The 14,389-nt window shown below is 43.5% G+C and overlaps 1 protein-coding gene across 2 annotated transcripts in view; it reads right to left on the bottom strand.

Annotated features, from left to right (window-relative positions):
- The window catches only part of OSBPL2 (oxysterol binding protein like 2), a 34,404-nt gene extending 22,430 nt beyond the window's left edge, over nt 1–11,974 (bottom strand). The window contains exons 1-3 of one of the 2 annotated variants that reach the window (XM_041417855.1): nt 11,927–11,974; nt 11,041–11,129; nt 31–188 (exon numbers count right to left, since the gene is read on the bottom strand). In XM_041417855.1, the coding sequence (XP_041273789.1) occupies nt 31–67 (37 nt within the window). In that variant the 5' untranslated portion in view covers nt 68–188; nt 11,041–11,129; nt 11,927–11,974. Of the gene's footprint in view, nt 1–30; nt 189–10,106; nt 10,199–11,040; nt 11,130–11,926 lie in introns of those variants that run through there. The other variant, XM_041417856.1, reaches the window with a different exon arrangement.
- Nucleotides 11,975–14,389: the final 2,415 nt, after the last annotated feature.

Below are 14,389 nucleotides of genomic sequence, written 5' to 3'. Positions count from 1 at the left end.
CATCCCCTTGGCACCGTGCCCATCACTCACCCGTAACGGCATCATAAAATTCCTCTTCACTGTTCATCCTTCAGGGTGAAATCTGGTGCAGCCAGTGCAGCTCTCTCTAATGCATCCTTGAACTTGATTTAAAGTATCTGGGTGCTGTCAGGGTCTTCTTTTGCAAATACCCAGCTGCTTTAGATGATCTATTTGACAAGACAGGAAAACAGAATTAGCAGCTTCCACACTTCTCCTGTGTACAAACGCTCACACTTGACAAACACTTATTTTCCTGTTTCTTCCCACGGCAAAAGATGGATTTCTGCATTCATAAGTAAACAGTTTTCTTTGATAACCACAGTAATTTTGAAGACAACTATTACCTGCCACAAGAAGAGCTGATTTACGGTGTCACACGTCTCTCTGTATAAATACTTCATATACATTACTGCAAAATGCATCTTATTTACAGCAAGTTAAATTTCAGGCAAGTACAGCTAGAAGGAGCAGAGAATTGACAGAAGAAAAAGCCAGCTGGCAAACCAAAAATTCTCCTCAGCAAGAGAATAAGCCTTACTGCATCCTTAACCAAGAAAGCTGGGAACAAGAAAGAACCTTGGTATCTCAGAGTCTGACCCTGCATAAAAATGCTGGGCCTGACTCTACATCATGCAATCAATATGGAGTGACCCTGAGACAAGTTTTGTCAGGCTACTGCTATGCACTCTCAAAGAGAAAATGGAGATTTTTCCCTCTAGAAGGAATGTAAAGAATCAACAAACTTTTCCTCAGGAGAACCACGCACTCTGCAAATAACTTACAGATTTATGTAGCATTCCAGCTCTACTTTATGGATGGACTAAATTAGATTTTTTTCCAGATGGTTGACAATGGTGTAATGCAAATATTTTTACCTCACCCAATTTTAGTTTATGGAGAAGAATGGGAAAATTTCATTTTCAATTTTACAAATGTTTACCAGGTTCCAACAACGAGCCAAGTGCACAGCAATAAATGACAGCATGGCAATGCTATCAATATCTCCTCCAAAACAACCTCAATCTGTCAGTCTCAATTTTTTCTGATCCCAAAGATTCCACTGCTTTTGTGACAGTAGTTTCTCCAGAGTAATTATAATTGCACAATTCCATTCCAATTAAGAGAAACAAAGCCAGAAGTGCACTCTGCTCCTAGGAGAAGAGTGTACCATGTTTGAAGCCAATTCTTTCTTTTTCAATGCAAGAAACCAGACTGTGTTTCAGGTCTTTTTTTTCCCCCCACTGCCCAGAACAAAAGCTGTTTCAATGCCTCACATACATACAGTTCTTCTAACTGTCCATTCAGAGGGAGGAGCTAAACCAGCCCATTATGGGACTCATCTAAGTTAATGAATTTAGTGTTTGCCTTGAAGTGGTTTATGTCTTTCAAGGATAGGTATTTCAGTTTGTCACTTTTCCCTTAGGAACCTCCCATCTCCTTGCTACTATAGGATTTTATAACAATCTCTGCACCAGCAATATCATATTTACAAATCCTCACCCTCCAAGTATCTTTGAAGATGGAAGACATTTATGCTTTCAATTGTCTGCAAGCACTGCATCCTTCTAACAAAACAGCTGCCAGTATTTCCAGAAGGAAACTTATATATGTACAAGACACAGCCCTCTCATGATCAGGGCTACAACTACATTATTTTCTCCATGTTTTCTTGCATCTTCCCTTTTTCTGTTTAGTGTTGTACAGAAAGCACTAAAAAATAGAAATTATGACTCACGAAACTGTCAAATATCATTAAGAGCCTTAGAATAAATAAAGTCATACAGATGAATGCCAGTTTCTCCTCTCTCCTCTCCTGCACAACAATAATTGTATTACAAAAGGCCTTGTGAAGTGGAACTACATCCCACAATGTGCAGTTCCACTGCAGAGACAACAAAGCTTTCCTATAAAAACACTCACCAAGTACAAATGAAGTGACCAGAATGAGAGACATGAAAAGCTGAGTTATCTTGTGCTCTCCTGACATCTACCTCACACCACACCTGAAGCTCACTGCTATTTGAAAATTCAATATGCCTGTAAGTTATATACAAAATATTCATTGAAATCACTTTAAATAATTACAGTCACAAATTGTCCTAAGGTGTTAGGAACATTTTAAAAAAGAAAAAAATAATATATTGTGCTGAGTTACACTAGGAATAACTTCCCACTTGCATCACTTCTTTTACATTCAGTTCTTTTATACAGCAGAGATTAACATGAATTTGCATGTAGCTGAACACACAGTGATAACAGCATTCAGCTTTCATAAGCCAAAAAGCTGGGATTAAATCCTGTTCTCTTACTAACAGCAACACCAAAAGTTACTTTTAACTAGGCTGAAACACCAGAAGACAAAAACATCCTGGTAGCTTCATATTCAGCATCTGTAATCTGTATTTCCTCTTCCATTCCCTGATGTTCCCAGAAGAATTCACCTGCACACCAGCAAGGGTGGTTAGCAGCACCCTTTTTTCAAAAAATTTATTTTTATTTTAAAAAATAAATTTTATCAAAAATTGCCATTGAAAGAAGGGTGCACCACTCCTGTGTCAGACAGACCTTCAGGAGCTCAGGCCCAGCTGCTCTCCTGGAAAACCTTTCACACAGCACAAACATCCTGTCATGGTCTCACCTTTCAGCCCTGCAGAGCTGAAGGAACACGAAGTCTGTCTGGACATTTTCTTGCACACACAGTAACCAACAGGGATGTAACAAACAGGTTTCCACACAGACCCTGCTTGTTGAGAGAACACTCTCAGCAGTTGAGGCTTGCTGCTTTACAGGCTAAAATTATCTCAGTGGGCTTCACTTTCCAGGCAGGGCCAAGGGGCTGGGCCTGGGTACCCAAGACAGAGACACCCAGAAATGTGCTTTTCCAGGGGTTCTCAGCCCAGGGAGAGACAGACACCCAGAAATGTGCTTTTCCTGGGGATCTCAGCCCAGCTGAGAGACAGACACCCAGAAATGTGCTTTTCCAGGGGATCTCAGCCCCAGCTGCACTCACCAGATCATCTTATCAATAACAGGGGAAAGCTGCAAGTACAGGCACCTTAAGAGAACTGGAAAATCCTCATTTAATGATGACAACACACCCCTGGCCACAGCCAGGATGGATTTTGTGGTTTACAGGATAAGCAACAAAGCTTATCCACTTCCTCATATTTCAAGGCTATGGATTGGTACGAACTAATTTATTATGTTCCATGGCAGGAGATGGAATGAGATGATCTTTAAGGCTCTTTCCAACCCAAACCATCCTATGACTCTGTGATAATCATTAAAAACTTTAAATTCTCATAGTTCATCAGAGAGGATCACACATTCCTGACTGATGAGCATGGACAGCCCCTTTCTTACAGGACAAAACAAAGCATGCAGCTGAAGTAAAACTGCAGGAACATCTCCACAGCACACCTTGAAATAGGTTCTACAGAGGGGAGGGATGACTCAGAATTCCAGAATTCCTGCCTTCCAGAACTAGGTCTGTCACAGGAGAGGGAACAAACAGAAAGGGCAGCTCCTAAACACCAGACAGGTCCCAGGAGGAGCTCAGGAGCAAATTCCCTTCTCCCAGTGACCCCCAGAGCCTTGATGCAGAGCGTGTAACAAACTATTCACGCCAGCCACAGCGTCAGCCAGGGGCCATGACCAAGGAAGCACAAAGTGGTTGTGAATAATGTCACACAAAGTGGTCTGTCAGGCACAGAGCTGAACCTGTCACTCGGCAGTGACAAGCCCCAGTTGATGTGGCTGCCAATGACACGCTCTGCATGCAAAGCTCTCTGCAGGTCACAGTGTCCCCTGCAAGGTCACAGTCCCCAGCAGTAGAAGGTACACAAATTCTCTTCCAGAAATACACCAGTCCTAGACTCTGCACAATTCCTATTTTAAACCATTTCCTCCCACTTGAACTTATTTTTAAAACCAGGACAACAGAAGCATAAGACTTTCAAGAAAATCACTTTATAAACTGCCTAATTTGCTCCAGGCATTCTGTGACATGCATGTGAGCATCTCCCTGAGAGGAGATGCACATTCCACCTCCAGGGCTGCTCTCCAAAACCAGCGTGTGGGAATCCACTGCCTTTATCTTGGGAAATTAGTAATCCCTCAAATTTGTCACTTTGTAGGCTTGTTCCCTCTCAAATTTAATTTTTCAGGATAAAAGTAACAAAAAGAACCAACTTATTTCAACCATGCTCCTGGATCCTAGGAACTTATACACCAATTAAAGAACCTTAAAAACTTGTACCCCTGTAAGAGTTTAAACCTGTAACTACTCTAAGTTAAATGGACTAGTTCCTCTATCCTAACTTGTTCTTCCAGGTTAATCCTTAATAAAGTCCCAGCTGGATAACCAAAAGTTACTCCTCCTTAAAGAAACATTTCCATTTCTATAGAAAGAGTAGCATTTACAATGAGTGGCTCACTGGGCTGGAATGTGGCTCAGCAAGCTCAGGTTTGAAGCTGGCTGTGGACAGCTACAGTGCCTTTTTCCTCCAGACCTCAAGCTGAAATTTCTCATAATGCATCAATTCTGGAAAGCTTTGCTGACATCACCCTTCTAAATTAAAAATCCTATTCTTTTTTTGCTTTGAAAGCACATGTTCTAGCTCTACATAACATATAAAACACTTGGTTCTATTCATTACACAGTTATTGAATCTACTTGTGAAATCCAAAAGCATTTAAGTAAAACCAAGTAGAGAATCAATAAGCAGTCATTAAAATAACCCCAGAGGTTCACCAGCATGAGCAGGTAGGGTGGCAGGAGTTCAATACCCTGGAATTAAGAGTGCCACCAAAGAATTCATGAACTAGCACATTCACCAGCTTTTTCACATGCCTAACAAGGTTTTGTTGGGTGTGCATTTTCACAGCAAATTTTAAAATCCTTTAAGATTCTTAACATAAAGAGAAAAATCACAAGCAATTAAGAAAAAAGAAGGGAAAAAAGTCACTTGGGACCTTCCTCATGAAAAGCATTTTCATTACTTTGATAGGATAAGGGAGAACGTGAATTTTCAAACTGACAGGGGGCAGGTTTACATTTTATATTAGAATGAAATTCTTCCCTGTGATGGTGCTGAGGCCCTGGCACAGGGTGCCCAGAGCAGCTGTGGCTGCCCCTGGATCCCTGGAAGTGTCCAAGGCCAGGCTGGAAGGGGCTTGGAGCAGCCTGGCACAGTGGAAGGTGTCCCCTTGAGATGAGCTTTAAGGCCTCTCCTAAGCCAAACTATTCACTGATTCTGTGACACCTTGTTCAGGATGTACCTTCTGTCCAGAAAGAGATTCCCAAAGAGCCAAAAGAAGATCAAACATCCACATCCTTCATAATAACAGCAAAAATAAGAAATGAGGAAAAAAAGAAGACAAAATCCCCCAGTGTACAATATGACTCCTGGAATAAGAGCCAACCCCATCATCTCTTGAGCTGCCAGCTGAAATAAAACATAGCTGTAGTGCTTCAAGGGACAGAAATAAATAACTTGAACTAACAGATAAATATTCATGTGTGTTTAATTCATACACATCTCCTGAAAACATCAAACTGCTGTGTTTCATCTCTGAATGAAAGCTTCAGCAAGGATGAATCTTAATTGACTCATGAAATTAGGTTACCAGCAACACTGGATCTCAAACATCCACAAAAATTAGCCAAGAAGCAAATTTAATTGGCAATTTAGATTAACTGTTATGCACTTACAATCTCTTCAGACAGAGAACAGTCACACAGACAGCAGAATCCAGGAGAGGATTTTCTTTCCCAAGTGAGATTTGTTCCTTAGTCCAAAGTTTGAATGTAATACCATCTGCCAGATGTCTTGGCAAGATAAAGTTCTCTCACCACAGCAAGAGTAGGGCAACTTCCTTCTCAAATCTGTTAAATAAAGTGCAGAGAGGCTGAATGAGGAGCATCAGCTGAACACTCAGCCCACTGTCACTCTTCCATTTCTTGGGAAATTGCAGCTGTCCCTACCACAGGCTTTTATGTAGTTGGGAGTTATTAAATGGCCTGGGGACAGTTCAGTGCCAGCACTTGAAACAATGATGACAACAAACTGAAAGTCTGAAAGGTTAGCTCTGAACAAATGAGCTGAGCCATTTATGGCAGACAGAACCATGTTCTGTTCTCTCAGAAATACCAATTTTTGGTGATGCTTCACAGGAATTAAGAGACAACTGAAACACTACAAGTCTGGCTTTCAAAGGATTAAAGGCCACGAAACTTGTTTCTGCATCAGAAAAAATGACAGTAACTGTCCCACACACTAATCATTGTCCCAGCCCAAAGCTCCAGTGCTGCTACCAGAAGCATTATTTATTGAACATAAAAATTGTAAACATGAATCTGGACAGAAAATATCCTCCCAGAATAATCTCAAATACCTATGGAATCAATGGCTATTCCCCACCTTCACTTCAGCCAAAAATTCTGTTCTATAGCCAAGGATACTAGCTTGCAGAACTTCTCTCAAACGTAACAAACAGATCAAAGAAACTTGATTCCAGCAGATTAATATTTTTTTGGTACAAAACACTTCATTGAAATTCATTCAGAATTCTGTAAATGTTCTCCTTTCTTAACAATACCTCCATATCAGAGACATTTTTGCACCTGAGAGCATCTGATACAGCATTTCTCAGACTCTGTAACGTTCCCTCGGAAAGTATTTCATGGCCTATGACTGTAAAAAATGACAAAATTCTGTTCTGCACACCTCTCCACACATTATGCATAATGCTAGGTTTGATCAGGAGTGATAAATCAGCTCATTTCCAGCCACACTGTTAAAAAAAATAAATCATTCAATACTGTATTGTAAAACTAGTTATTTCTTAGTTGTTTCCTGGGGATCTGTTTTATCTTACTTGTAAGAGAGAAGGTGGGAAGTAATCAATAACTCCAAGCACAGTAGCTTTGGACACAAGTGTCAGTAGATACATAATTAATCATTTAGGAACACTTCTTTGAAGATAAAATTAAGGATGCTTGGGTATTTCTCATCATAATGCAACCACCCCTGCAAATTTATCACTGAAGCTTATGAACATGAAGACAGTTACAGCATAAAATATCACTGGAGAAAACCCCTAGAACAGCAAAACCAGTTCTACGTGTGAGTTCATAGATCTTCCTCCTCAAAGGCAGCTTTGTCCCTGTGGACTCATTCTCCCAGGCAGATGCAGGTTTACATTCACTCTGCACAAGGTATTTTGGAAATCATTTTCACAGAGACTCTTAGACAATTATGGTAGCAATTATATTGGAAATAAAGCAGGAGGATGACAGTGACTACCCCAGTGCAAAGCCCTAGAGTAGAAGAAACCATATTTTTATGCCTACCACCAACTCCTCACACACACAGATTCCACAGCATGAGCACCTGCACACAGCTAACAGACTGTTTCTGAGGGGGGTTTTAAGGTGATACCACAAATTTACAAAAGCCTTAGGAAGTCAGATTTTATGCTATGACTGAATTTCCTTTAAAGCTGCATTTATAGTAAATACCTACTGGATTCCAGTATAAGGGTGCTACTCTGTTTGCTTAAAAACGAAACAAAATTAACTTTGACTCCTCAACAGAAGACAAATATCTCCATTTAGAGCCCAGTTTTAATAAAGAACCCACCCAGCTATCTGCTCAGTAACATTAACCCACTTGGGTAACAAAACGTGCACAGCACTTTGTTTAAAACAAAACAAGAGCATGTAAACAAAGTTATTTACACCTCTGAAGATGGGTAACATTTTTGTTCCACTATTAAACAAGCACTCAACAGTTTCATTGTTCTAGTGCACAACCCAGAAAGAATCCATGCACGGGGCAGCTCTGCTCTCCTGGAAAAGTTTTGATTTCAGTCAGCACAGGTTGCTGAAGGGCCCCTTAGGAACAGGCTGGAGAGAGAATTTCTCTGCAGCCTTAACACACACAGGATTCTTCACTGAGAGCTACTAAAGGGTTGAGAGATACTAAAGGGATTCTCACCTGACTGCCCTGACACGTTGCAGGGAGCAGAGGAGCTGGTCAGTGAGTTAGTGAGCTGAGCAAGAGGGGTGTGAACCACAGACACCTCAGAATTCACACACTTTACCCACCTTCAACCTCCACTCCCTGTAACTACCACGAGAAACAAAACACTAACTATCACTAGAATCAAAACACTATCACTAGTCAAGATTAAGTAAGCGATCTTCTAACAGATTCTTTTGGGAGGCCTAAAAAATTTACTCAGAAGTGTAAAAGTAATGCTAGTAAAAACATAATGAAGTTATTTATCCAATCACAAAAACACATTTCTTGACAAATACCCCAAGCACGCAAACTTTGCAATGCCCCAGAGGTTCACAGCATCCCAAGAGCCTTTATCTCACCCAAAACTGACCAGCACAGCAAAGGAACTGGACTGGAGCAGGAACAGCACAGACCAATTTGGTCTAACACCAAGCACAGCCATTAGGTGTCCAACAGAGCAGAGACAGCTCAAGTTTGGGACTACAAAACCAAGAGGGCCAAGACTAAAAAGTGCAGCTCTGCTTCTGCAGCTGCAGGGATAATTCACCTTTTGTGAACCCTCCCTCCCAGCAGATGGATAAACAAGGCCAGGAAGACAACACACTGCAGCCTCTGCATTTTCTGAATGGAGAGCTGCTCCAATCTACTACAAACCTGTCTCATTAAATTATGTACATAATAAAATAAACTGAACTAATCTAAATGATCTGTCTAGACCAGCAAATGAATTTCCAATTGTAACTGTATTTAAGGAAAGAAAAAAAAAAATCAAGATTAAGTAAGCTTAGTCTATTCTTGTAACTTATTGATCCTGAAAATTAAGACATTATTTTTGTGCACTGAATCAACAATGCATTTTTAAAGAGTATAACTGAAAGTTATGGTAAGCCACATTTGAATTGCTTGTTACTGTCTCCTGCAACTTGCTTTTACAAGCCTTTAACGATACAAAGTAAATAATTACATCACATACATTTGCACAGTAATTATTAAGATGCAAGGACTGAGATAATGAATTCTTGAATTCCAGGTTCTGTGGTGGTCTACTCCATAAAATAATAAAACCCATTAAAGATTTACCATAAAGCATAACCTCTATTTTTTTTTTTTTGCAACAAGAAAAACATCAAAGTCCCCTATCTCCAAAGTGGCAGACACAGGGTGACCAATTTGTTCCTTGCTCTCACTTTCCAATTTATTCAGCTTGGAGAAGACACCCATGTGATCAGCTGCATATTTGCAAGCTCAGCAACAACATTCCAGCTCTTGAGCACTCCTAATTTAACACATATTCTTTGCACGCCTCATTTTGTGCACTTCTTCCAAGAACTGTAAGAACCAAACATTTCAGTTACTTCACAAAGAGGAGACTAAACACTAAGCACTTTACAACACCATACCAGTGTCAAATACAGACATTTCTTACATCTCCATGAGGCAGGTGACAAAACTGATGCTGAGTGAAGGACCAGAAAAATGGCACCTTGTAAACAGAAGGCCGAGATATGAACAGCATGATGTAACATTGCATTTGTTCAAGGACAAGCCACTTCAAATATCAAAGCTAATAAATTATCTGCTTAAAAATTCAGCGTACTTGCAGGCTAATCTTGCTTTCAAACAACAGCAAAAAAAAAAAAAAAATCATCTGACTGGCACTACAAACAGTGATTTAAAAATATAGCCTTATCAAAGCAAAAAAAAAAGTCTGATTTTTGGCTGGTTTTCCAGCCAACACTAAGATAACAGAAAGCAAAGCTTTCCACCTTTGTTCTAGGTCAGCATATGTGAAGTTCACACAGGAGAATCCACAAGAAGAAAGACTGAAAGAAATACCAGCTTCAGTCATAACACCTGCCAGCAAGTACATAGCATGGAAAGCAGTAACAGTATTAAAAGTGACTTAAAGAAACCAGCCAAGAGTGAAGTTACCAAAAGATACCAGCAAACAAATAAGAAATAACCACACTGCTTTTCAATACTGCATCAACTGAAACCTTTAGCCCATCTAGTCCTTAACTGCCTGCCAGCACAGGGTTTGTAATCACCATTTTCTACCTCAAACTTTTGCCTTCTAAGATTATTTTGGCATGGCTGAAGAGCCAGTTCTGGAGGAAAAATGCCATATTTTTTCCTGGACAGCAGACATCTCAGCGTTTCCTTTTGAGGACTTCCTGAAGTTACAAGTTCATCATGAGGTGCTGCTGGTTCAGGAACGCAACAATAACAATAACAATCACTGCTGATCCTCTCCCAGACTGCCCTCAGCTTTCTGCCATGTGGTCAAACACGTGCAGGGCTCCACAACTATTTTAAGAAAAAGCTGTGTTTACTGTAACTGAAAACCCAAGGGGTTATTCAGGGGGAAAATCAGCACTTGGAATTTCTTGCTTCCGTGCTAGTTTAGCCAGTTCTCCTAGTCCCATCCCACGGCACAGCGCCTCATGTTTGGAAGTGACCCAAGTCACTGCTTCCAGAAATTGCCCGGAGCTTTCAGAAGTCCCTGAGCACGCTGGTGTAAAGTTTGTTAAGGTGATAACACATGTGGTTGCCCCCAGATGGCAAAACGAACATGGATTTTTAGAACTTCACAAGGTTCAGTTGGAATGATCAAATTTATTTTCCCATGCATGCAAAGCTTTAGAAAAGAAAACACTATGGGAAGAGTGGTGCAAATGAACACTGCAGATCCACCATGTTTCCTTTTACTTTCCTGGAATCCCAAACGAAGGCTATGTAATTTAGCTGAGAAAATTCACAGTAAATGGAAGAAGTATCTGCTTGCACTCAACACGCTTTGGCAGACACTTCTGAGAGGAAACACAAGGTTATTGCACACACAAAAGCCAGGAGGTGATTTTGAAACTACATTTGAAATTCTGGCCTGCAAGTGCTGCACACCAACAAACTGCTTCCAAAAGAAGTTCTGATTCCAAACATACAGAGAGCACAAACACAATCAATAACCAAATTAAATAAATGGATCTTATACCTTTATTACCATGTAGAAGTTCTGGTGGCATGTTATTTAAAAAGAAGCCTTTTTTCCTGCTATTTTTCCCATCTTGCTTTTCTCCTTCTCTGTAAGAGAAACATCGAGTAGGTAACTGAAAAAACAAAATTAAATAAAAGCCAACCCCAAATAAACCCCAACTGCTTCAGCTGTGACCCAAAAGGCCCCTTGAGGCTCTGCGCTGTGCTGAAACCGAGCCCAGCGCATTCCTCTGGGGAGCCGGCCGTCGCAGCCTCCTTTGCTCAACTACCCAGCTGCAAGAGCAATCGGAAAAATCGGGTAAAATTAGAAAAATCCCAAGGCTGGGGCTGCCGGAGCTGCAGGGACCCAGGGATGGGGGGGACGGGGAAGGACCCAGCCGGGACGGGATCAGCGGGGGGATCACGGCACCGGGCACGGATCGGCGCCGGGCAGGATCCACAGCGCCGGGCAGGATCAGCACCGGGCAGGATCAGCACCGGGCAGGATCAGCACCGGGCACAGCTCAGCACCGGGCACGGATCAGCACCGGGCAGGATCCACAGCACCGGGCAGGATCCACAGCGCCGGGCACAGCTCAGCACCTCGCCCCAGCGCTGCCCACGCTGCAGCACGGGCCTGCGGCCCGCAGCGCCCCGAGGCACCCCGGCACATCAAGGTCCCTCAGGGCCGCCGGGACGGGAGAGAAGCGTTGGGGCAGCCGCTCCACCGCCCGCCCCCGCCGCGCTGACAGCGCGGCCCGCGGCCCGCTGAGGGCGGGACGGGACCCCCGAGCCGGGCCTGAACGGGGCTGTGGGGGCGCTGGGGCCGGCGAGGGGAGCGGGGCCCCGGGGTAGCGGAACGCGGAGCGCAGCGCGGCGGCCCCGGGCCCGGCCCGCGGCGTTACCTGCACCGGCTCCAGCGACGGCACCGCGGACACCGAGGCGGAAGTGCGGCCCTGGCCGCGGTGGATTGACAGGCACCTCCGCCAATCGCAGAGCACGGCCGCGCCCCGCCGTTGCCAAAACGACGAATCAGCTCCCCGTCCCTCCGCTGGGAGGCGGGGCGAATGCTAATGAGGCGCGGAGCCTGACCGCCCCGGGCCGCGCCACCGCTGGGGAGACCGCTGGCCAATGGCGCAGGGGATATGCAGATAAGGGCGTGGCTATGCAGATGAGGCAGTACCGGCAGCCCCCGCGGCCGGGGACGCCTCACCGAGCGAGTTCCCAGAGGATTTTGGGTCCCCCCGGGAAGAATGACCTCCTTGTGGGTGCTCTGGGCTGTGGGGTTTGTGGGACATTTCAGCTAGTAGGTGATTTCACAGTGCAAGCTTGGCTCGCCGTATACTAATGGGGAAATATGGCATTCTCAAAGCTAGGTGGACTTTTAAATCCTCCTGTTTCATCCATGTCCCGATGGTTTATCAGTGTCCCGATGGTTTATCAGTGTCCCGATGGTTTATCAGTGTCCCGATGGTTTATCAGGGTGCGGGTCTCCAGCTGCAAGTTGACTTGCAGATGCTGTAGCTGGGTGAGGGCTGATGTGAAATCAAGCGGGTTTGTGGGGTTGTGTAACTTACAGACCGTCACCCCTGCGGTTGTGAATTCCTTCATCCCATCGCCATCCTCCCTGCCCTGGCACTCGCAGCAGCTCCATGGACACCCCAAAACCCCAGAGAAACGGTCCACAGAGCCATGTGGGAGCGTGAAATGGCAGGGAGTGATGGAGGGAGGTGAGACACAAGTACATATCCTCAAAAAATTATCTTCTCTTCCCGTTGATTTGCACCCCTCAGCGCAAAGCAAGCAGAGGGATGAGCAGATCCATCCTGCAGCTCGCCCATCAGAGGTGGATACAGACCTTCTTTAACAAGGGAATGGCTGCAAGGGCAGCGGGGAAAATCTGAACCAAACATCATCACAAAATCTGAACCAAACATTACCACAAAATCTGAACCAAACATCATCACAACATCTGAGCCAAACATCCTCACAAAATCTGAACCAAACATCACCACAAAATCTGAACCAAACATCATCACAAAATCTGAGCCACTCCTTTGCTGCAGGGCTCCCTCTGGCTATCCCCAAACACTTTTGCTGGCACAGTTCTGGAGTGTTACTCACCCCCAAACGGGCTGACAGCTCCTGGCCACTGTACAGACACACATTCACAGCGATAATGCTCCTTGCTCTGGCACAAGTGGAAACATTTAATGAAGTCCCCAGGGGGATTTCTCTCACACCTTGGCATTGAGTGTTTTGGGGTGGGCACAGCTGCCTCCAAGGATGTCTCTTGGTCCTTCTCAATCCATTCTTGCCATACCCACATGTTATTTCACCCCTTCATTTACCCACATTTAGGGAGTACAAATCTTGGGGACTAAAGGATAATTTGTATTGCTCCAAATATCTTTATAAGGTTTTCCTGATTTGCCCAGAAATACTTTTTTTTTTTCCCTGTAAGCTCCAATTCAGCCACCCCTCTTGGGTTGCTCAACCTTATAAGTCTCAACATGAAGCACAGAAATATATCTGCTGCAGCTTTTAAGCAAAGCCCCACAAACAGAAAGTAATCAGGATTTAAATTATTATTTTCTGATGGTGCAGGCCTTTGTCATGACTAAGCAGCTGATCTGGAAGAGTTCTCCAAAAGGACCACAGCAAGACAAATCCACTGATTAGATGACCAAGATATACTGAATTTTTGTAGCTTTTTCTGGTCTTAATTGAAGACATGGCCATCCTTCTCCAGTCCAGTTTGTAAGCATTTCAGCTGGATTTCCACGCTTAGCAAAAATGAGGATAATTGACAATTTCTTCCTTTGTTAAATATTCATGGGCTATTCTTTAGCAATCTAATTCCATAAAACCCCAAAACTGGACAGGGAGAAGAATTTAACTCTGTGTTTGCCTCCCTTCTGCATTGGCAATGAGGGAGGAGAGCAGTTACCCTCTAAAGGAGATAGCACGGGAATTTTGCCTTGTTGGCAGAGTTTTGCAATGTTAAATAATTAAACAGGAGGTTCACAGGGGAAAGTATTGTGCAACTGTCTCAGGCATAGGTGTAACCATCAGCTCCACCTACCATAAACCCAAGTGCTTCCCTCCTGTGGAGAAACACAATCCTGTGGAAAACTGATCCCAGCAAACCTTGTCACTGCAGCGGATTTGGGGAACCTAAATGGTGATACAAGGGCAAAATGAAAAAACAAAAAACCTAGAGATGTTGATGTAGAGATATTGCAAGGAAATGTGGCCCCTTGCAGCAGAAATGCTGATTGCCAGCAGTCAGTCCATCACCCATGAGACAAAAGCCTCTTCCCTCCTCCTCCAAACCATCCAGCAGCCAAAGCAGCCACTCAGTCCCA

This window comes from Onychostruthus taczanowskii, unplaced genomic scaffold (assembly GCF_017590055.1).
Source record: "Onychostruthus taczanowskii isolate IOZ18803 unplaced genomic scaffold, ASM1759005v1 scaffold57, whole genome shotgun sequence".
NCBI classification, from domain to species: Eukaryota; Metazoa; Chordata; class Aves; order Passeriformes; family Passeridae; genus Onychostruthus; species Onychostruthus taczanowskii.
The sequence above is the reverse complement of the archived record's forward strand: the minus strand, read 5'-3'. Positions and strand labels throughout refer to the sequence as shown.